This window comes from Tigriopus californicus, chromosome 10 (genome assembly GCF_007210705.1).
Source record: "Tigriopus californicus strain San Diego chromosome 10, Tcal_SD_v2.1, whole genome shotgun sequence".
NCBI lineage: Eukaryota > Metazoa > Arthropoda > Copepoda > Harpacticoida > Harpacticidae > Tigriopus > Tigriopus californicus.
This window is the reverse complement of record NC_081449.1, coordinates 11,955,353-11,978,891: the sequence shown is the minus strand read 5'-3', so window position 1 is coordinate 11,978,891 and position 23,539 is coordinate 11,955,353. Positions and strand designations below refer to the sequence as shown.

At 42.4% G+C, this 23,539-nt stretch overlaps 3 protein-coding genes across 4 annotated transcripts in view; all 3 read left to right on the top strand.

Moving 5' to 3' along the window:
* The window catches only part of LOC131887588 (trichohyalin-like), a gene marked incomplete in the record, with an annotated part of 9,277 nt that extends 6,989 nt beyond the window's left edge, over positions 1-2,288 (top strand). Inside the window, 1 exon segment of the mRNA XM_059236214.1 lies at positions 76-2,288. Within this exon segment, the coding sequence (XP_059092197.1) occupies positions 76-2,148 (2,073 nt within the window).
* A 222-nt stretch (positions 2,289-2,510) lies between these two features.
* On the top strand, positions 2,511-3,119 carry LOC131887590 (rhodanese domain-containing protein CG4456-like). The gene is made up of 2 exons (XM_059236216.1): positions 2,511-2,769; positions 2,850-3,119. The coding sequence occupies exons 1-2, from the start codon at positions 2,655-2,657 to the stop codon at positions 3,071-3,073; spliced, it is 339 nt and encodes a 112-aa protein (XP_059092199.1). The 5' UTR covers positions 2,511-2,654; the 3' UTR covers positions 3,074-3,119.
* Positions 3,120-10,329: 7,210 nt separating this feature from the next.
* LOC131887871 (uncharacterized) lies at positions 10,330-20,796 on the top strand. 2 transcript variants are annotated; one of them, XM_059236590.1, is made up of 5 exons: positions 10,330-10,572; positions 10,642-10,812; positions 13,938-14,984; positions 15,955-16,119; positions 16,426-20,796. In XM_059236590.1, exons 2-5 carry the CDS (start codon positions 10,645-10,647, stop codon positions 20,662-20,664), a joined length of 5,619 nt encoding a protein of 1,872 aa, XP_059092573.1. In that variant the 5' UTR covers positions 10,330-10,572; positions 10,642-10,644; the 3' UTR covers positions 20,665-20,796. The 2 variants fall into 2 exon arrangements, with proteins under 2 accessions (XP_059092573.1, XP_059092574.1); XM_059236591.1 differs by lacking the exon at positions 13,938-14,984 and having other exon boundaries at positions 10,341-10,572.
* Positions 20,797-23,539: the final 2,743 nt, after the last annotated feature.

Sequence of the window (23,539 nt, the reverse complement as noted above, 5' to 3'; positions counted from 1 at the left end):
GCTAGGATTGCGCAGAAACTAGAGAACAAGCGCAAGAAGGAAGCCCGTAAGTCGAAAACTGACGACGACTACGACAACAACGTAGGCAAGTCAGGCGTAGCGATTGATGCTTCAAGTGCTTCAATCCCCAAAACAAGTTACGTAATCGGGCAGAAATCGAACGGCAGCACCTTTGGCAGCCGCCACAACAACAAAAAGAGTATGTCTGGCCATACGGATGGCAAGGAAAACATCCCAGTCGATTCCAAGCCAGTTCCACCCAAAAGGGATCTTCATTGTGAGGCCAAGGCGATCAGCCGCATGGCCAAAACGAAAGGGTTCCCAACCCAACAAGAGAGGTGGAAGATGAGGAAGGCCCATGAAGAGAAGCAACGCCAGGAGTGGGAGGAACTTCAAAAGTTAGAGGAGGAACAACAAGAGATGCTGTTTCGAGTGGAAGAAAAACAACTCCACCACGAGGAACTCTCACGTCAAGAGAGTGATGTCATGGAGAGGGGCATCGAGGCACTCCGTAATAAAGAGCCGATTTCCCCTCCGCCCGTGACCAACCCACCCCCACTTCGAAGGATGAGCTCTTTGAGTATGGACGAGGATAAGAAGCTGGCCGAATGGCAAGAGCTCAAGCGGAGAGAGTCTGAAAAAGAAGAGTTGCATCTCCGCGAGATGGAACGACAGATCCAACGAGACAAACGCGATAAAAAGTCTCCGTCTTTTGACCCGGTGGAAGAGCTTCCTTTGCCACCCCCTCCTGCTCCCCCACCATTGCCCAGAAACCCGCCCAGACCCCCTCCACCTAAACAAGCGAGTGCTGAGGAACAGATCCAAGACTGGGAACTCATGAAGAGACAAGAGGAGGAGGCCCAAGAAATGATGATGCGAGAAATGGAACGCCAAGCCAATCCAAAATGCGCAAAACCTAGTTTACCATCCAAACAGAAGCCCGTGCCCAAACCACTAGTCATTAAAGCTCACTCAACTTCTGATGCCCGGGTATCTCCAACCCCTGTATCTCCTGTAATTCGTCAAACCAGTGATCCCGACCGAAGAATCCCGGTGATTGAGCCTCTTTGTGTTGAGATGAAAACCTATCAGACCACGGGTTCCAGCACTGGCACCTTGGGATCTCCATCCATTTGTTCCAGTCAAGAGCAAATGTTAAAACAACAAAAGGAATGGGAGGATATCCAAAGACGCCAAGAAGAAGACGAGGAACGTATGAGATTGGAACTCGAGCGGGAACTTCTAAAGGAACGCGAGCATGTCGATGAAGAACGGAAGGCCAAGGTCAAATTAGACGATATGAACATCGAAAGGACCCGACTAAGCATGAAAGAAAATACGATCGAGGAGGGTGAAGAGGAAGAAGATGTTGAAATGCCGTCGAAAAAGGATGCCATATTGGACATGAAATTAAAGAAACAAGAAATCGAAGACGAATTAGCCCGGGAAAAGGCCCATTTGGAGGAATTGCAAAGGATAGAACGCGAAGTTCAAATCAGCCAAGTCAAACGGGCCAAGCCTAAAGCTGCGGAGCAATACGAAAAAATGGTGGCCACTGGTCAAAAAGGCCATGATGGGATGCAAACCCTCCGGGCCACGAGTGTGTCACCTTCATTTGAAGTCCACGAAACGCAAAGAATCGAAGAACTCGAGAAAATCAAGCAACTAAAACAATTGGAAAAACAGAAACTAAAGGAATTGGACGAAATCCGACGTCAGAACTTGATATCCAACTCCCCGTCAATTCCCAACAATAGCCCCAAAACCTCGAGTGCCAAACCGGGTCAATCCACTTCGTTGGAGGATCATCGAATCTCATCGTGTTCCGAGGACGAGTTGTATCAAGGGATGAGTGAGGCTTCTTTAGGGATCGAGAACGAACAGAGTTCTGGAAATGTCACGCCCATACCCACCACCGGAGAGTTGGAGGATATCCACCATCTCAAACATGCCAACACCCCACATTTGAAGTCCCTCTTAAAGAAGGCCAGTTTTGATAATGATGATGGAGATGTGGATACTCTTCTGGATCCAGAGGCATCTGCCAAATCAAGGGGCGTGCAATTTTCAGAGGTGAATCAATTCAAGATCCTTACTCCTTGTCCCAGTGCATCCAGCATCGTTAAAGAACCACAATGTTCAGAGTAGAGAATCTTTCTTAGTACTAATGCAATCTATATTAATCACTACTCACAAATAACAATAACCCCACAACAAAAGCCATTAATTCCATGTCAAAGATGTAAGAATCAATATTTGCTTCAAATACATCCAAGATCTAAGCTTCATCTGGTTTGTCCCTTATGCTTCAATTCTCTCTTCCTGCTATCAGCCTCTCCCGAGAAGTCTGCGCACTGCAACTTTTTGCATCAAGCGTCGAGTCTCTTACCTTGGAGAGCAGTTACAAGTATCGACTGTGAGTAGTTAAATAACCTTTGCCAAGAATATCAGTCTGGATCTGCAATAGGTTACGTGAGATCCTGGCCTACCTTGCGTGTTCACTTTGAAGCCTTCTGTGCAAACGAGACGACATTCGACGTCGTCATGGAAGAGAGAGGTATAATAACTTGGAGATAGGCACGGGAGTGGTTAGTTGTATTCTGTGATTGTCAATCTTATCGTCAGGAACACGTACAAAGTGATCGGTCTCTAGTATGGATTTCGAAAAAGTTAGCAAGGGTCTTGCAACCGGCGAGTTTGTCCTCGTTGATGTCCGTGGTGGGGATGAACGTAAAGCTAAAAGGATTCCCGGCTCCCAGCATATTCCACGTGAGATTACAAACATTGTCCAAAACTCGTCTTCATCAAGGTTGAAGACACATCAGTCACTTTGATTCTCTCCTCCATAGTTCCTGAAATGGATACTGCCATGACATTGGGTGGTGAAGAGTTTAAAGCTAAATACGGATTCGCCAAGCCCGAGAAGACCACCCATTTGGTTGTTCATTGTCTCAAAGGTGGGCGTGCTGCTAAGGCTGCATCGTCATTGAAGGCCCAGGGATATAATGCCGAGCCTTATTCCGGAAGCATGGAAGATTGGGTTGCTCGCAACGGACCAACTGAGTCTGGATAAATCAACTGCTATTCTGGGGCAATAAAATAAATCCCACTATATCATACGGTTTGGTGTTATTTGGCATGGCCAGGTAGACTAACCTAGAGATGTGGCTAAGCTTGTTTTACTCAGTGGTGTGACTTTCTGTACCTGGTCGGGATCGTCATGCAAAATGCAAGAGTAGACAAGAAGCGCTGTAAGGTTCAGGGAGTTCGTGTGTGTGTATGAGGATGACATATTTTAAAGGAGTGCAACATTTGACAAACTGACATCTTATGTGTCGTACAGTAGGTTCTCTCTATTTAGTGATCTGATTGAAGCCGCTGCATTTGCTGGTTTAAAGGGAAACAATGACACGTTCAGTAGATTTTCATCAATTGATTTCCGGGAAAAGTGGGAAAAATGAAATGCCCCATTGAACCATTTGTTCGCCTGACAAATCACTCGAGCAACATTGCGATACTGTGCATGAATTGAATTTTGACATTTATTCCATTTTACCTACTAATCTTAACAAACAGCATTGTGATATTGAGCCAATTTGATAGTGCGTTCACCGAATCCCCAAACATGTTCATTTTGTTGGGTTTTGTAATACAGCTCACTCAAAATCACTTGATTATTGAAAATTCCTTCAGTTGAAGGTGCAAGTTGACTGTAATGTTTGTCTTATTCCTCCCTCCCCAAAATGCCCAAAATCAGGGTGCCGGACCACAGTTTTCCTTGAATTTCCTTTTCTTGACGTGCCCTCTTGAGTTTAAATATCTGATGACATCATTTTTGAACAAGTTGGATGGCTAGAGTAGGTAGTTGCTTTTTCTTAAAAGGTAAATTTTTCTCCTTTGCAAATAGATATTTATTTGAAAATTCAGTAGACGGATGTATTTTGAGAAGTAGGGATGATGATTTTTTAAATTGAAAGTAAATGAAGTGGATTTGTTTTCAAATCTGTGTCCCGGTCACTGGTCATTATGAACCACATGTCCACTTTGTCCGTCAATTTTTGTATTTATGACTCTAACCATATTATCCTTACTTCTGAAGTCAATCAATCAATATTGTCCCATTATCTTACTTTCATAAGGTATAAGAAGTAGATATTGCATTGGTTTTATGATTAGAAATTACAAAGTCCTTTAATTGGCAAATTGCGTAGAACATCCAAATACTTTAACACCAGACTGCCATTTCCTGCTGACAGGCGTCATGACAATGGCACAAGTCAGGAATTATTTGGCCGTCAGAGGTCGCGTGGGGGAGAGTACCTAGAAACCCATGTTGATCCAATGATCAGCTTGCAAAAAAACAAACTCGGGAATTGTTCAAGAAACAGTTCTAGTTTGAGGTCCAAGAAGCTAAATTGCCAATTTAAAAACCCTGGGCATTAAACAGGCTACAATGACCGCAAAAGGGAGCTAATTTGGAAACTGAGTTCCTGAAACTTTCCAAATCAAAGGGTCTTCCCCTAAACCTGGTCAACCTGAAGAAACTATTAGCAATTGCTTGATGTTTTTAATGCCCATGTGAAGCTTTCCATCAATACAGGTTAAAGTGGTCTTGGAGAGTGTTCTGTTTGCATCTAGACATTAATATTTATACATGTCTGCTCTCCACCTTAAATCTACTCTCCATTGTTCATCCATTTCTTGATATAGGTACCTCGCCCTCTGTGTATAAAAAGTAGTCATACACCATCTCACAACCTTCTAACATGGCGCAGCCAGCCTCAGCTGACCTACATGGCCCAATATAAGGAAACACATTAACAGACAGAAAAACCGCCCAAAAGACAGAAACCCCGCCCAATAAATTTTTAAATAAGAAGATGTGCCTCAAACCAGGCAGGTAAATATACTTCAAATGACTTTAAACATGTCTTAAACTACAGCAACTAAAAAGTGCTAACTAGGTTTTCTTGATAAAGCAAGAACTTACTCGAAATAATATCAGTCAATACTGTTTTGCCCATAATATAATTTGTAGAAAATTGTTCCAGAACTATGGTTCTCACTCTGGGAATGGCCCTCAATCCAAATGTAGACATACTGTAGCTCTGAGCTACATATTGTTCTTTAAACTCATTTGGATGCTTGATAATCATGGAATAATATATTTAAAGAGATATGACACTTGTTTTATTTGACTAGCTTGGATGCTTTTGCAAAAAAGCAAATTTATTGGAGTAAAGAGTTCAAATTGTAATCTAGTGTACTGGACTTTGCTATCACTCTGTGCCCATTAAATTAATGACTGTTTTGTATGCAAACTTCCTAATAAGTAAAAAATTAAACTATACTAAGAGATAGCTCATTCACTTTTTGCCAATGCCTGATATTTTTGTCAAATGTGTGGATTAAGATAAAATTATCAATTGTCCATCCCAAATGTTCTAAAATGTTATCATTTATGTACATATACTTTATTGCCTATTCCCTACATTTCTTTTATATTTTGTCAATGTGAGTTTCTCATTAATTAATAATAGATTCTTGTTGATTTTCTATTTATGCGTGTTTTTGAGCCAGTTTTACGCAATATTTCACCAATTTGAAAGACAATATGATTGTTTTTTATTTATTTGATGTTCATTTGTATTTCATTCAATCTTCTGACTTTCAAAATTAATTCAAAATTTAGTAAATGGACAGAGTTGTACATCAAGGAGATCATTATTTGATTAAAAATATCTAAATGTACTATGTAATATGGATAATCTTGTTTTATTTAGACTAGACTTATTGTCTTGATTCAACGCAATGGCCTAAGTTGGCGGTCCGGGGAAAGCCGTGTCGTTTCCTCTCTTTAGAGTCCCTGACTAGACCTTGTTGCATAGCACCTCTTCCGATTTTCCAATTTCAGCTTGGAGGACAGCAACTCTGCTTTTTGGGTCAACCTTTTCACTGACGAGATTAGCATTCTTTCCTTTCATTTTTGACTCCTGGTCATTTTGTTCATTTTGTTAACAGTTTTTTATCTTGAAAATCAGGGTTTCATTTTGATCCTACCCTAAGGGTAAGGAAAACGTGACATCACAAAATATAAGCTTGTTCAAAAATGTTACCACAATATGACATTTTGTTGGTACATTTAGAATGAATCACAATTAGAATATCATGTGCATTGTTCTCTGGACAAGAGGGAAAAATCGTTGGGACCAGAACATAAAAATTTCAAGCCAATGTCGTCAGATAATTGATGTACTGCAAACTTGACAACGGCCAGAATATCAAAAACTCCAAATTGCACCTATGATGGATTTCACAGGAGATTGTTGCTTCTTTAATTTAATGATCATTTATCAAAGAAAAATTAGTGGCCAAGATTAGGAGAAATGACAATTTCAGCTAACATAACTTGTCTAATGAAAGGGGCAAAAGCAAAATTAGTCACCCTTGGAAAAAGATAAATTTTTGAGCTGCCAAGCCCCTACACGTGAATTGATAACCCTAGTTGCAGCCTCTAGTGATTATTTATTTGATCCCATCAGTAAGGAGCAAACAAGTCACTGCATTTGAGATGGAAATATTTAAGAAATTGGGGAGGAGACCTTTATACACCTTTTCCCCTCATTCAAAAAAAAACAAAGGAACGGTAACAGGAGAAGCCCGTTCCGTTACCAATAAATTAAGGTGCCTAATACAGACGGGAACAAACACGGAAAACCAAAGTTCAAAGGGATTCAAACAAACAAAAACAAGCAGCAAATTTCAAAAAAGCAAACACATAACACGGAAACAGAAAAGAGAAGATAGATAAGGAATTAATCTTCTAGAGGGTTCATGTGGTGGAATATGGGGTAAACTGCTCGTCTTGTGCTCTTATTTAACTTTGAAGCTCAACCCTTGAACCCAGACGAATTTCCTTGTCCCTGCTTAAGTCAAGGCTCTTATATTTTTCTTTTTCGCGCCCATTCTTCGACACTTCTTCCCCGCCAACCATCTGAAAGCAGCAATTTATGTGAAATGGTGTCTCAAAAAGCTAGATTTTAAGGCCAAACATAATAACAAAACTAACATTTCTGAATATCAGGGGAACTTCAACGCCATATTCTATCATGAAAACAGCTTATCCGATAATGTGGGGGAATTGGGTAGGCTCAACAACAACATTTGACGGTTCTGTTTTGTTTTGTTTGTTACGAAGTCAGAAGGCAGCTATGGGTGTCCCAATTGACGGATATTTCCCTCTTTGTCATCGCAACTAACATCAATTATTACCTCACCCTCAGAATGACCGCAGGTTCGCCCATTTAAGCTGTTGAGGCAGTGTTCTCAGTATACATTCCAACATTGGTGCAATTTGGGTCCTTGCAACCGAGCTGCCATAGGTTTGCGCCGCTGCCTAGGCGCCCGCAGGCCCTTGCAACCGAAAGGTTAGGCTAGGTCTGGTAAGGTCAGGTTAGGTCTAAAATATTACAATGATTACAAAAAAGTCACCCTGCACAAATGTTGCGATGGATAATGTTTACATCAGCAACATATGCCGTAATTAAATAACGCAAAAAAGCTTGTATTTGGCTTCCCTAGGATCAAACCAGGATTCATAAATTGGAAAGCAGTTGCTCTACCAATACGGTACCCCAACAAGCCTTCAGCTGACACTTGTTTCTTCATAATTTAAAATGCTTTCAAACCTGACTGGGACCTCACCACTGGAAAAACAAACTTGTTTCCAATCAAGGATCAATTGCACTGTTTTGATGATGGTTGTCTGACAGAGGTGTAAAATACCGGCTCGGATTTCAGCTGTGTGGGCTTGTCAGGCTGCGCCACAATCATAGCAAGAACTACGTGCCATGGTTTAAGCTCATTCAGTGCTTCCAACTCTGCATTAACAAAATTGTTCGCCATTTTGGGACATCGTTCAACAATGACTTTAAACTATATTAGTCCAACATTCGTTTGCTAAAACTGTCATCAAATGGCAAGTGACAAAAATATGCTATTTATGTGAAAAAACATTTGGTGCTAACATCTGGTCATCAGCAAAGGTGTGGTGATACTTGCTTCATGGTAGGACCAGAGGGTGTACTAGAATGAGATCCCAGATCTTTACACTTCTCTATAGTAATCTATGACGTTGGTCACCAAAAGTAGGTACTGGACATGAGACAAAATGTTTATAGCATTGGCCCTTAGTTAAAATACCTACAATGCCTGCCAACTACCCCTTCATTAGGGTCAATTCAATTCGAATGTTGAGAGCTTATCAATTTTGAGTTTATACAATTAATTTCATTGGCTGAAAACCTTCCACGAGCAAATTGACTACCCCCTAAACCAGTGTTGGGGCGAGTCGTTTGATTTTCTGACTTTTTGCCTTACTCACCGAGTCCACACTCTAGTCCGGCAGAGGTCCTTTTTCCAGCCCAAGTCACATACATAAAAAGACTCATCATGTTTTTACCAACCTAAACAAAGTTAGTGAAATCATTATTACAGGGCTGCTTTCCGACAGGATCAATTCATTACGGCGTAAGTCCATTTCCCGACGAAATAAGGAACAAGAGTCGTTTCAAAAAGACTCAAGTCCGGCCAATTTCTCCAAAATCAAGTAAACGACTCAAGTGCACTAGGACTCGAATCCGGACTCACCCCAGCACGAGGTTGCCCGGTAACAGTTACTTTAATACTTCTGATACAATTTTTCATCGCTCTAATGATTTATTCAAGCAATATTTTGAAGCCTAATACTAGCAGTTTCAATACTAGAATCTCTTTTTAGATATAATATTAGCGTCCAAATCTTCAACAACTGCTTATTAAGTTGAAACAACCTAAGAATACATCTTCTTTATTGATTCTCAAGTATTGCTATATATGAAAGGAATTCTTTCCTTAATTTTTTCTTAAGTCTTTTTAACCTTTTTGGCCAATATATTTGATGATTGAATGAATCATTTTGACACAAAACGAGTTAAATATCCAATCATTCCAAGTAATCTCATCCAATACCTATCTTAAGATGGCACTTTGTAATACATGAACTTGGTTCTCAGGTTCAGAGATATATTACTAAATATCAAAGCCAAATACCCTAATTTCACAGCCTATCCTCAAAGATTGACCCCTGCCGTAGTATATCAAGTGACGTCACCCAGGGGGCAGCTGGATCCTTCGAAGTGAGCACGTGTTGATTTACGTCTTCACTTGTCAAGCGGAAAACAATAAGTACTAAGGTAAAGTATGAACAAAGTTATCATTTTAATCAAATTTCAATCATCAATTTCACCAAAACAATTTATTCAGGATCACATCCAGCGGAACGATACTTCAATCCATGTGTTAAAATCAAATGACATTGGCTTGAAGAACTGGATTAGTTTCAGGAAAAATGCCAAATATCTCAGTTATATCAATATAAAAATTGATCGTTCTCTACACATTTCCATTACCATATACTGCCAATGGCAAAAAGTGTCCGGGGATTGGCAGGCTGCAACAATACAATTGTCAATTAGCAGCTTAATTGATTAAGGAGGTACTAAAAACATGATCACTTGGATTTGGTACCTGTTGCAATAAGACGCATCAAGCACAGGTCTTAATCGAAATCGTAAACAAAGGTCTACAGATTCTGGTAAGAATTTTTTGTTCCCATTTTCACTAGCTAGAGAACAGCAATATGATGGAGAGACACCTTGAACGTCTGCGCTCCTTTTTCTAATCCATTCCTTGACATATTGGAGAGATCAGAAATTGAATGTGTCTGTTCTCTACCGAAAGCCTTTGCAGCTCAATCTTGTCTCTACCTTAAAGCACACTAACGACCCAAGAAGGTAAGGAATGAAATCGAATTGAGTGGAATAGGTGCTTAGTGAGAAAATTAGTTAGGTTCACCGAAACGAATTAAAAGGCCAGCCGGACCGATCGTCTCTCACCTCTAAAATTGGATCGAGGCTGCGACTCAAACCTTAACCTGCTGGATGGGTGGGTCAAAGAGGGACGGTACATCCCTTCCAGCTGTAATTTCAAATGCTTTCACCCCTTACATCCTCTGAAGCTTTCGCATCCCACACACCTGGGCAACAACACCACTAAACATATGCATGCAAGATATGATGCCAGGGGAAAACATATCCGTGACTAAGAACGGAAAAAAGCCTCAGAAAGCTCAGTCTAAGATAGCAGCAAGAGTGGCCGATTCGTTAACGACATATGCAGTCAAATAATCCTTCTCAATTTAAAACAAACGCGTTTCATCTTTTGTCAACTTCGCTTCATCAATGATTCCATGCTTCAGGGTAAAACACCTTGCAGAATAGTTGATACAAAATGGATAAAAATTCCGTCACGGCGACAATTCTTGGCCAACGAAAGAGGGAAAAAGTGAGTTTCTCTCGGAACAGCAGCTTTCTATAGTTTTCAAACGAAGACCCCCATACTTTTCCATGCCTACTGTGATCACTCGATGAAGTTGAGCTCTTGTGGTGTGCCAGCCTTTGTTTGTCGTTCTCTTCGAGTCTATCCATTCCTCATTGATATTTCAAAACAATCCTTGACTTCAAATTCATTGAGGTAAGAATTAGGAAGCTGAACTCGCAAACAGGGGAGTTCTCATTCAAGAGTGGCCATGATCCATCCTAGGTTATGCCTACAATGACCAAAGACATCCGAAGTGAGACGATGGCACAGAATGGCCTCCATGGAACCAGTTCACCGATTGCTCAGCCACGTCCAACACTGGCAACCACGAGTGGGACAGCAACATCGGGACAAGACGAGTTTTTTACCAGTTCCGTCGCAGTCCAACACAAGGTAAGAAAACAAGAGTTGAAGTAGTTGAATGCATGCGCAACGCACCAGTCATGTGATCACTTGTTAGCTACATTTACAAACCAACTTTGTCCGTAGTGCATTGATATATGCAAATTATAGTCTTAATTCATATAACTAACTGAATTTGATTATTTTGTAGATTAGGTCTCTTAGCACCTTTTGGCCTGAAAAATGTGCTCACGCTCTACTACAGCACAGGGTTGCAGACTGTTAGAACAGGCTGTTTGATAAAATCGGTACTAAAAACCTAATTACAGACTACCTTTGTGGTGAATTCAAAGTGCGTTTGATAATGTGGTTAACAAAAGATCTTATGAACAGAAATGTTGGAAGTATCGATTAATGGTTGACATTTACTGGGCTTAGGATGTCCAGTACATGTCATTTAAATAAATCATCTTTCATTGGAGGATGCATAGTTTTTGTCAATAGTTGGTAATGGTGTCAACTAAAGAAAGAGAGATGTTTGAACAGGCATTTCAGTATTCGGAAAAGAGGGTAATTTGGAGATTCATTTTCAATATGCACAATCCATCAGTTTCATGTTGAATAAGTATTAGAAGTTTTAAATTAATGCTTGCATTATCAAAAACATAATTGTAAGGACTTTCTTGCTTTTGATTTCTTGCGGCTTATATTTATTAACTAAACGCATTATCAGTTTTTGCTCCGAGGGATGAATTCTGACAAACTTTTCATGTGAAATGGAAAAAGGTGTTTTTAAAATTTTGGGTTCCAAGCCACTTTTGTTGCACTTCAAGTTGACTGTCACCCTTGTTTGCATGAGTCTTAAAGGGAAGTATCGTGACCCGTGGCCTTCAAGTTCTGGACACAGGAGGCGTGTCCTAGCCTCACAGAAGTACATGCACTCCATTCTTTTGGAACCATGTACATTTCAACGAGTAAAAGGAATTATTCTTAATCCACCACCTTTCATTAATTACTAGCGCAATGGTCGGATGTGAGAAGAGTAAACAGCGAATTTATGACCGATGGATTTCTTCGAACAACAAACCAAAGCAGGATTCCAATGTTTATATGAATGACAAAAGTCATCTCATGAGGTAAAAGAATGAAATCAAAGATGTCTTTCAATGCCTGAATGTAAAAAGAACGCTTCAAAAATCAAATCAAATGTAAATTTGACGCACATCTCCAATTGACATAGCTCAAAAATTCGAAAGTGCTGACCAGATACAAAAAGAACATCTTGCAAATTTCGACTCTTCTTCGGACTGTACACTAGTTGATCAACAAAATTTGATCCTTGGCCCTTCTTTGAATGACATTTACAAGGTTCATCGTGTTCATGAGTTTTTTTCTTTTCGTTTATATATCTATTTGTAGCAACACCCAAACCAGCCATCGATGATAAATTATAAACATCACATGCAAAAGACAACTGCATTGCCGTTCGATAAACCACATTATTATTGGCTTGCCACATTTATCTTCTTCGCAAATCTAAATATTTGACCGTAATCATGACGGAATACCGCTTAAGAATGTGTGTGATAATTCAGGCAAGTTGATCAAATTTGTTAACTGAAAAATAAAACTAACCAAAATGTATTACAAATCTACGTATCCTCGCACGAGTGCATTTATGTACCTCGTACAAACACTTCAACCAGAGTACGCATCGAATATGTCCTGTATAGTAAATGCCTGAGATATGAGGGTCATTTCCCACTAGATATGGGCCAGTCATTTCGGGACTAGATTTGTCAGACAGAGGAGCAAACGCTTCTTGACCATACTGCCCTAAGAGCTCACTCCCTGCAAGTACGTGGGTTCATTTGAAGTGCATTGTGTGAGGTCATTTTCAAACTCAACTATGACAAAAGATTCCCGTACAGCACCTTTTTGTGGCACATCCGGAACATAAAGGCCAGTTTGTCGTGATTGGGGGGTCATTTTTCATGTTGACTCATATGTAGAATAGTTCCAGTGTGTTTGATATCCGAAAGAAGATTCAAGCTGAGCAGTTAGTGTCAATTTAATGTTTCCCATTTAGTCTAGAACGCGGAGGACGACACGAAATGTCCTCTGAAGTCTTTTGTCGACACAATTCTCTTGGCTTTATCATGAAGCATCTTGAGCTTTCCCTCACATTCCTCTTCAAGTTCGAGTGTGTCCCGAAAATGTTACATCTTTACCGACTCCGTCTTTTTGGCCTTGCCTCCCGGAGGCCCAATTTAAATGGCTCTTGAATGACATCAAAGCCAATTACATCGTTTCCTAAGTCTTCTTTCCTTCCCCCCATATTACGAGCTTGCCAGGAAGGAAACAATATTTCTTACCAGCTTCAAAATACACGAGTTGACGAAGGAGGGGAAAGTTTAGAGCATGAAAATGTTTGTAACAAAGTCAAAGGAATATTTTTGGTTTCGTTTCACGTCAATGAGCTGCTTTCCATCAAAAAAGAAATGGAAAGGAAAAGAAACGGGATAGAGAGAAAGCGATAGCGGAACCAAGTCCGAGGACCTAGTCAAATATGCAAAACCACGTCAATATTTAATTCCCAGGACTCAAGTATTATTACTTTACCTTGACACTCTTCTCAGCTGGATCTTCTCTGCCAACGAGGAATGAGGAATTCCGAATTCGTCTAAGCCCTTTCCACTCTCACAAGATTTACAGTACGACTATCCTGGAAAAGGGGGGGGAGAGGGTCGAATTAGTGTGGCTGGCCTTCCCTAGCCTTCTTTTCATGTTATTGTAGACAAAAGATATCTTCTTCGTCTTCTTCTGATGTTTCTCGTCGAGCGTCGACAAAATTTTGGGAGATTTCTTTTCCTTGGCCTTCCCTCGCTCTTTCGTTCTTTTTGTCGGTCGTTCCCACTTCTTCCCAAGTCCCAACTTCTGACTCACTTGCTCGTCCCACCGTTTCTTCGTTCACCCATTGGCAGGACTATTTATTTGGAGAGGTGAAAGGAAATCCTTCATAGGAATGAAAGAGCTCGAAAAAATGCAGAGCCAACCACACCCCAGACCCTCGTACAAAAACGTCTGGACGTGAGTGTAGCATGTGGCGAGATAAGCTCGATAGTCAGGCAGCAAATTCTCATTCACTGTCATTGTTTTCCCTCGGATGTTTTTAGCGGAATGCTCAGGAGTCTTCTCACAGCATGCAACAGCAACATCAGCAACAACACCACCAACAATTCAAGACGAGCCAATCCTATGCCTACAACTCGGCCTCATCGTCTGCATATCAGGAGTATGACGAAGATCCTCAGGTCCGGAAGGTGTTATGGCCAGCCAATTACAATATCTATCAACCGGAAATGGCTGCAGCAGATCCGCTCAATGTTCACACGCCGCAAATTAACGAGCATATCGACAAACCATTGAGTTGGATCCAATCGGTAGCAAACAGTCACGAGCGTGTCGAAAGCAAGGAACGCGAGTATGAGATGGATATCCAGAAACGCACGTGGGATGTTCACCTGGCCAACAATCGGCTCTCAAGGTCAAAATCCAGGTCCATCCTGGATCGAGCCAAGTCTTATGAGAGATCCACTATGAATGCCAACGAAGTGTCCATGTCCTTGCCTGGCTCTCGCCGAGGCAGCTTCTCCAGACGTATTCCATCACCGGCCATGAACGGAAGGATTGGGCAGAATCAGAACGACAACTTCTGGCAAACAGCCGTGGATGGTGCGGATAGTCGCCCGCAATCGCGTACTGATCATGATTCCCGGAAATGGTCCAGTGTGGGCAAATTAAACACAAGCGATTGGGAAGAGAAGATCAGGAACGCCAGCAAGTCCAGTCATCAACTCCAAGGACCTCGGCGAATTCAATATGATAAAAATCTGCCCTATTCGGTTGGAGGAGGAAGCGTCTCCGATCAGCATCAATTCCAACAGAAAAGCTCGACCTCCAAGACAAATTCATCATCTTTGAACCAGTTGGCCCAAAGCTGTTCCAAAGAGGAAATCATCGAGCAATGGATGCGCCAATCGACGACGAATCCAGCTCCCAAAATACGTTCCACCAATAACGAGGACGAAAAGCCAACGGGATCAAAACAGAGCGACGACGAGTTGAGGAGGTTCGCCTACGACATGGCCCAATCCATGGTCAGCTCGATGGAACGTACTCACAACGAGAAGATGGGGAATGGAAATGCCATTCCAAATCAGGTTCTACCTTTTGACCCAGTTTTTTTACTCCTCATAAAAATTCAATCGCTTTCTTCGGAGATCTCTTAGATTTCTGACAACCAGACCCATTAAGACAGACAGTCTGGCTTTGCTTTCCTTTCTAACAAATCAGCGTCTTTGATCCATAAATTTGAAGCCAGTTCACCGTTCAAGATTCTGTTACTCCTTTGAATAATGCATGCCTCTCTCAATACCTTGGCATTTGAGAGGGTGAGCATTACCCATACAGCAATCATTTTCCAACTGACATTAATTACTTCATGCACAATTTGACGAGGCCCGTGAATTATGCCAGGAAAACTAACGTCTTTGGCTCAATTCCAACGCAAACAGTTCAATAGTCATCATGACAGTTAACTAGCTCGGCGGCTCTTTCTCACTCTCCAATCTTTGTAGGGGCGATAAGTAAATTCTTCATGATCCTTAGACACGCATCATCCTTCACGTTGTTGTTCTTCTCAGCCAATGCGTCTTAATCACCGAATCACGTCTCAAGGAGGACATTTAGCAATCCGACTACAAAAACTTGGACAATCCCAAAGTACCACATGAATGATTGATCCCGATTGTTTTTGTTCCACACCAAACATGAAGCAATATGTATTGTTCTTGTTTTGGAAACTGCTGCACAAATGCGAAAAAGGTTAAGGCCTCATGCTTGTTATGAATTAGAATTTAAGCAACGACGATGGGAGGTATTCAAAGTCCGTCACGATCTAAAAGACAATTCTGCGTATCGGGGTTGACAGATGGAAAAAACAAGGGCGACAAGTCCAACTAATCAGGTCGTCTACCCTGACCTTATTTTCCCCTCTTAAGCCTTTTGTGAGACAACAAGGCCGAAAACCAGCTCATTGCCTGGCGCGAGATGTTCAATATTTTTGCCCTTTTTTTTGAGCGAGTGCTGATAGAAATTTTGTTGAATTGAAGAGATTGAATGCTTTTACAGAACGGACAAAGGGGCCAGCCAAATCAGAGCGAGATCCGAAGAGGCTCCAATGAAAGTTCCTCCTCAATGAGATCCTATCACACGGCCACTTCCACCAATACCATTCAGCAACAACAGCAACAGCATCAGCAGCAACATCATCATCAGAACTTTGAACAAACTCAGGTGAAAACTTGCAATCCCTACAGAACTTTTGTGAAAGGCCACACCTTTCTGGAGTTTTAAGTAAGGCCGTGAGGCGATAATCTGCGATTTTGAACTTTTCCCATTGAAAAGACCGGGGCGGAATGCATTTGATTTTGTTGCCAGATCGCGTTTTAGGGGATTATGTCAGAAGATGAGTATGGGCTTGCACTTGCACTCATTCGCCTGACTGTGAAGGCTGTAACTTGATGATCCAAAAGGTCATTCGTGATTGATAGATTCGAGGCTTCCAAGGAGTAATGGGGATATTTCTGACGTTTGTTTCAGAGCAAAGATCACGCAGAAACTGGAATGTTCAGAGCCGTTCCCGCCCAAGCCAATCCTGATGTGCAAGAGGGCAATTGGGAAAATTGGCGAGAAATTGCGGAGCAAAGACGTCAAGAGGAGCGGCAGCGAGCAGCTCAAAAGGCTCACCAAAGGAAAGGAACTCAGATGCAAGAACAACAAGGATCACCCGCCACAAAAAATCGACAACATCAACAAACTACGTCTTACGACCAGTATCAAAGTAGCTCTAGTCAGCAAATGAAACAAAAGCATTATTTCCAGGAACAGCAATCAATGAAAGAAAGACAGATTCAGGCGATTTATCAACAAAATCAGGGGCAAGGACCACAGCAAAGGATCATGGAGCCACAACAACAACAACAACAAACTAATGTGAAAATGAAGGTTGTCTCATCCAATGCCGGTGGCAATGCGACGTATCAAGACCAGAGATCCTTGAAGGAGAAGAAACTTGCTCTTCAGCAACAAAGAGATCATGAAAGGCAAATGATGATCACGGAGCGGAAAAGACAAGAAGAGCACCGATTTCATGAGCAAAGAACCCAACAGCAAATGGAAGAAGTGAAACTTGAAGAGGAACAACGAATTCAACAACAGAAGCTCCTGGAGGAAAGGAGATTCCAAGAAGAGCAACTAATCCAAAAACAAAAGATTCAAGAGCAAAAGAGAATCCAGGAGGAGCAAAGAATCCAACAACAAAAGATTCAAGAGCAAAAGAGAATCCAGGAGGAGCAAAGAATCCAACAACAAAAGATTCAAGAGCAGAAAAGAATCCAAGAGGAGCAACGATTTCACCAACAGAAGGTTCAAGAAGAGAAGATGATCCAACAACAGATAATTGAAAATGAAAAGAAGATCCATGAACAAAGGAGGATTCAAGAGCAGGCATATTTTGAAGAACAGCAACGATTGGAAGAAACCAGATTTAGAGAGCAAAAGAAACGATTTGAAGAGCAAATGAGAATGGAGGAACAACGGAAACAAACCGAGCAGGATATGGTGATTCGACAACAGAGAGAGCGGTTTGAGGCCGAAAGAAAAAAATATGAATATTCTTTAGCGAATAATCACCAGTTTTCGAGACAGGAAGAAAAACATCTTTCCAAGCAATTTGAACAACAATCCTTCCAAGCGGCGGAACCAAAGACCAGACGAGCACCGAAGGTCAAGCTTCAAAAGGCCCAATCGTTCAATCAAGAAGATATGGAGAGTCTGAAAACGGACCACTTTGCCAATATAAAGACCGGACAAGTGAACGAAAAGAGACACTTTTGGATGAGATCTTCGTCCAATGAGCGTCTAAATGAGCAACGATTTCAAAGTCCAGGACCTCGTAGGCGATGGATTGGCGAGAAGGATTGGATCCGTCAACAAGCCTTGAAGAATCTGGACAATTCAAGTCCCCAAGGGTCATCATTTAGCCACGCCACAGATTTTGGAAATGTTAAGCACGTGGCCAAAGATTGGACTAACATCGTCAAATCTAAATCAAGCACAGCCATCCTTCAGGACAACTACGAGTCTAGGTCAAGGCCTGGAAGCAGCCTTTCAAAGCCAGTTCCCTCTTGGTTGAGAGAAGATCAAGCCTCAGATTCAACTTTGCACCTGACTCGAGATATTCACACGAACCAAGTGAAGGAGACCGTCGAGGCATGGCCTTCCAAGTCTAGAGAGAGTTCTCAACAACCTCACAGTGGAAGATCTACGCCAGCCCCCACCAGACACATTGGAGAGAGCTTTGCAGATAACCGAATCGCCAAAGACGGGAAAGTGGAATTGAGGTATGAGAGCGCTCCTACTAAGGCGAGCAAAGTTCAACCTGGAAACGCACTAGAGCCTTCGCTGAAATTGGTTAACGTGGCCGTTATGAGGGTCAAGCATGAGGATCAGGATAAAATCAAGTTTTCGCATACTGCTCAAGAGCAAATGAAAAGTTTCACTTCATCCGAGACCAAAGCCACCATAAGCAATCCCAGTAGCAATACGTTTCAGGAACAAAAGCACTCCTCTGATTTTACTCCGTTAAGGAAATTAGGCACTAAAGAAACTATTCCCGAGCCAATAAGACACACTCAAACCATTCAAGAGCCTAACAATAAAATTCAACCTGTAATTCCATTTGGAACCACCTCGTCAAAGTCTACTCAGAACTACAATTCGCAAGAACATTTTCAGCACATGACAGCTAAACAACACACAGCAAAGGCCGAAAAGTTTTCGTTGAACACACCAGATTTTGTTCATAAGGAACAAATTGATGGCACGAAATCAGGTGGATATCGGTTTGAAGCTCCTCGCAGTTCCAATATTCCGACAAGTAATAGCCAGGAAAACAACGAACAAAGACAACTTCCGACAAGGCCCAATGAAGAGCAAAGGGATGAGCACATTTTGGCCAATTCTTTCAAATCCTCGGTATCCAAGAGTTCCAAGACCGACGCTCAACAAACTGCAACACAAAACCAATGGACAACAAAGACGAGCGTATCAAAACCTCAAGAGCCCAGAGAGTCCTTTTTTGAGCCCTCTGGTCCCACTCAACCAATGCAAAAGCCATTAAGGCAGTCATTGGAACCAACCCCGACCATGAATAAAACAACATCAAACTTCAGCACAGCCTCATTCATGCAAAAAAATAACCAAATGAAAAAACAGCCAATGCAGGATTCGAAAGTTCATTCTGATGGGCAGATGTTTGCGAAACCAGAGGTTCGTCCTCAAGAGACTGCTCATTCAATGACAATTATTGAAGATAAAATGCAGGCTGCAGACAACTCATCTTCCCATTCTTATGACAAATCGGTTGTCAATATGAATGCTGCCAAGCCGACCTTTGGGAGAACACCACCCAAAATACCCTTTTCCAAAGGAAGAGCGGGTGAAGATGGAACCCAAGGGAAACCTCCGGTTCCAAGTCCTAGAATACCTTCTCCTGACAAGAGACCTCCCCCGACAATGCCCAAGCCAAAAATGCAGCCTGTTGTTCCATTGAATGTGGCCAACAAGAATTTGGAACCACAAAATGGCCTGCCAATGCCAGTGTCACAATCCTGGTTCGATGCTTCAGCAGAGGCTTCTGAAGTCAGTTCCACTTCATCATTTGGGCACTTTGAGCAAATCGCCCCGCCCCAAGGGACGAACAAGACTCCCATTCCTGTATTGGCGGGATGGTTTGATGAAGAGCAAAGAAAGGGCAAACCCCAAAGCAACGAATCGCTCAAACATAAACCCCAAACTCAAAGAGGTGCTCAAGCTCCCATCCCACCGCCACCACCACCACCCCAAATGAACAAGAAGGAGAAACGTGTGGATTTTGTTGAGCCCCCGCCATTTTCTCCTCCTCCCGAATCTGATATTTCGTCTTTGAACATTGAAGAGATGTCTGAGGGAGGCACTGACATTGAAGAGATTCCAATTCGAGGCAATGTGAAGGGAAACATTGCTTTGTTCCAAGAGGGAAGCACTGGAAACCGACCAAAACAAGGAGGTCATGAGGATTGGAAGGACTCCATGAAAGGGTGCGTCTCCCAGTCTCGCCAAGCTTATGTTCAGCAGACCAGCAACTTGGACAAGGATGACAGCGAGCGTCTCGAACGACAAAAAGAATTGGAGGAAATCTCCAAGGCCAGGGCCCAAACTAATTGGGACAACACAAGTCCACATGAGGGGAGCGAAAGTCTCAAAGATTCCCGAACTCGAGAACTGCAAGCGATAGCGGAATTAAGATCGAAGAGAGCCGCAGATGCCTGGGAAGCGGAGCGCTCCTCAGAAAAAGTTCTGGAAGCCACCAGGGACCAAAGAGCTAAAGAACTTCAAGAGATTGCTTCCATGCGCTCCCAGAACAACTGGGATGAAGTCAATGCTGAGGTCAGAGCCAAAGCCGACAGAAGTCAAGTGATCCAGGAGCAACGGCAAATCGACCATGGACCAACAGAACCTTCGCCACAACCTCTCCCAAAGAACCCCAACGATTTGGATATTGATGAGATGATTTCCAGCTTTCAAGATGTGGCGGCCTCTTGGCAACAACGAGAATCCGAACCCCAAGCGCCGGCCAATCAAACTCAAAGGGCAGAAGTTCCTAGCCGTCGGATTGGAAACCTTTTCAAGCGCCCTCCAGCGCAAACGGGGGAGTCTCCCAATATTCCATCTCCTCCCCCACGCGAATCCAGCAAGGATTACATGATGGACGTCCATCAGCAAAATAAGCAAATCTAACACCATTCAGTACCGGCAAACCAGAAGCCATATTAACTTAAGAGAACATTGATTCAGCAATATCTTTCTATTTTGACCACAATAACCCTTAATAACGACAAGCTTCTTTACCAAATAAATTGTTAAATCCTCTCTGTTGATGAAGACAAATGGTTCCCCTGTTTCATCAATATACTCGCTCCTCTGCGTTTAGAAGACAACCATTAGTGTTCCATGAAACCACAAAAGATACCTCCAAAGGGAACATGAGAAGTGATGTGAACCATCTCTTCCAGTTCGAGGTTCGAAAATGTTCCATCTGGTAATCAAAGTAACCCTACACCCTCCTTGGAAGCGCGACAGTGCCCAAGGAGTAGCCTGGGTTATACATGTATACCCACAAGAACGCACACACACACACACCTACGTCTTACGTACACAGAATGTACATGCTACCTTGGATCATGGAGAGCGGCGTAGCTGTGTCTCTGTGACTCCAAGTCTGATCCTGAAAGTGACGGTGTTCAGTCTCCAGACGTCCCTGAGGTCCCATTTATCCCTCTCGAGAAGGCTCCCTAAAAGACGACTTCATTGCTTGAAGGGGGGAACAAGAGAGTGATAAACCTGGCAGCAATGTTTGCTTGGCGTTTACCTAGAATGTCGACCACGTTGTTCACTACACCCGCAAGACGTCTCGGCCTCGCTTTAGATCCAAAGTTGCGGTCCATGTCTTGGGTAATTTTGAGGTCCAAGAAACAATCAAGCATGGACACATTTGTCCAAATTTCTTAAGGTGGCTTTTACGAAATTAGCAATTCCTCGCCCTTAGATAAAATAGCTTCAAGAAGATAAATTCGCTAAACAGAAAAGAAACCCCATCAAAGAGTTGGCCACGTCACTTGATGTGCGAAGAAGTGGAGACTAGGTATTGGTTTGGCATTCCATATTCCTCCCTCAGTTCTCTTCTGTGGTTTCTTGATGGGACTCACCCCTTGCTCCACACAGGAGCTCGTTAAGGGTGTTCCAATAAGCCCAGCATGCTTGGTCAGTTCAGTATATTCTAACTCAGAACACAGCACACCCTGCACCACTTCGCAGACATCCTGGTGGATGGCTTGGGGATTTATCGTGGGAGGGGAAGTCAGAATTCATGGCAAATAACATGATACCACACCACACGGAAGGGAAACCAAAGGGAAAGAAAGAGGAGAAAAGCAGGAGGAGGAGGAGAAGGGATTGACTCAATGTTGGTTAAAGTCCGGTTCAGGCCATTTTCTTCGCACTCTCGAACATTCTTTACCGTCTTCCACCAACTCAAAATGTATTACGCTTCTTTTCCTCCATGTTCTTCAAGGTTTTTGACAGAGCTCTAATCTTTATAATCCTTTCCAACGTACTCTTATTAGGACGGTCCTGGAGTTCAGGGATTAATGATCCATAGGAACGAAACGCGACGACAACGAACCGTCGCGACGAGTCAGAGTTAATTATTCCAGACCTAATCATTGACTCTTCGTAGCTCATAGGACACAATCTAAATAGTTCCTCCAAATGGGAATGTGGTAGAACTTGGAGGGTTTGTCTGAGATTGGTAGGGAGATGCTTACATCCTTTTGGTGTTGTATAGTTGATTAAAGGGTGCAAAAAGAGGATTATGTCTCACTCGATATTCTATTTGTTCCAGCAGCTTTCACATTGAGTTTATTGTAATATAAGTAAATCTCCATCTCTCTCAAATCTACCATTTGCTTTGGGATCGAAGGCCACATAATGGATGTTTGTTTGGACAAAGTTTCCAATTCTTGCCAAAGATCTCAAACACCACAGAATGTACATTGTTTTTTCCCCTGTTTACGTAAACCAGAAAGTGGGATATATTTTTTTTTGTTCAGGCTTCGATCACTCTACCTGCAATCACTAAATCCCTTATGGTACTTGCAATATGACAATTAAATATGTAATGGATGAGTTAGAGAACACCCTAGCAAAAGGTATGATTTTTACGATTGTCATTGCATGCCGGAATGAAGCTCAAGGAAATGACCGAATGAAGGCTGTCGATCTGAGCTGACACTAGAAATGTCAACCACGTGGTCACCGGCGTTGAGTGACATCCAAATGACTTGCTGAGCCATTAGCTATCGAATCAATTGCCAATCTGTGTGGCCTTATTGATCAAAAAGTTGAAGCAATAATGGCCCCCTGTTGATTAGATGAGATAATGATTCACGATTTTGTATCATAAATCATAAAGCAACCCTTTCACATTCCCAATCGCTATAGGCAGCTTAGATTGGTGGCCAGCAACGTTTACATTCGCTTTAAAATTGGACGAGTTCGATCTCTGGCAACTCTACACTACTTTGTCGCCTCACTTGTGACGATTCAAAGTGAGGAACAAGACGGAGGTGAATATCCTCTGTCCCAGCCATTGTTCGGTAAGCTGCTCAGAGGCCCTCGTTTAACCCTATCGCATTGCTATTAGAGCCGCAGACTCTGTGTGCTCGGAGGGGCTCACTAACAGTACTTGAGCTAGGTACACACGATTTCAGTCCATGAACCTTTGTCAGGAGAAGTAAACGAGTGTGCGGCGCCGCCTTAGATCCTCAATCCATAGGAGGCCTCTTTCCTCAAATTGGTCTCTATTTCGCTCCCTGGATCCGCAGGGAGAGCTAGGTACTATAGGTAGGGAGGTACACCTACACATGCTTGCTCGGCTACTTACTCGAGAACTTGTTCCTCTCTCTCTCTCTCTTTTTCTCTCCACATTTAGAACTCGTCGGAAAGGTATTTTGAAAACTGCTGACGGCTTCACAAGGTAGGTAAACGAAGCTCCCCTCCTCGCTTCATGTGATCCGCTGTTCCACGAACAAAACTCGCCAGCGTCTCATGGATC

Bases quoted from the DNA above. Each gene is read 5' to 3' on its own strand.
- LOC131887590 (XM_059236216.1), top strand. From the start codon at position 2,655: ATGGATTTCGAAAAAGTTAGCAAGGGTCTTGCAACCGGCGAGTTTGTC. The intron at 2,770-2,849 runs GTGAGATTACAA...TCTCCTCCATAG, and splicing joins CGGCTCCCAGCATATTCCAC to TTCCTGAAATGGATACTGCC.
- LOC131887871 (XM_059236590.1), top strand. From the start codon at position 10,645: ATGCCTACAATGACCAAAGACATCCGAAGTGAGACGATGGCACAGAAT. The intron at 14,985-15,954 runs GTTCTACCTTTT...ATGCTTTTACAG, and splicing joins GAAATGCCATTCCAAATCAG to AACGGACAAAGGGGCCAGCC. The intron at 16,120-16,425 runs GTGAAAACTTGC...CGTTTGTTTCAG, and splicing joins AGAACTTTGAACAAACTCAG to AGCAAAGATCACGCAGAAAC.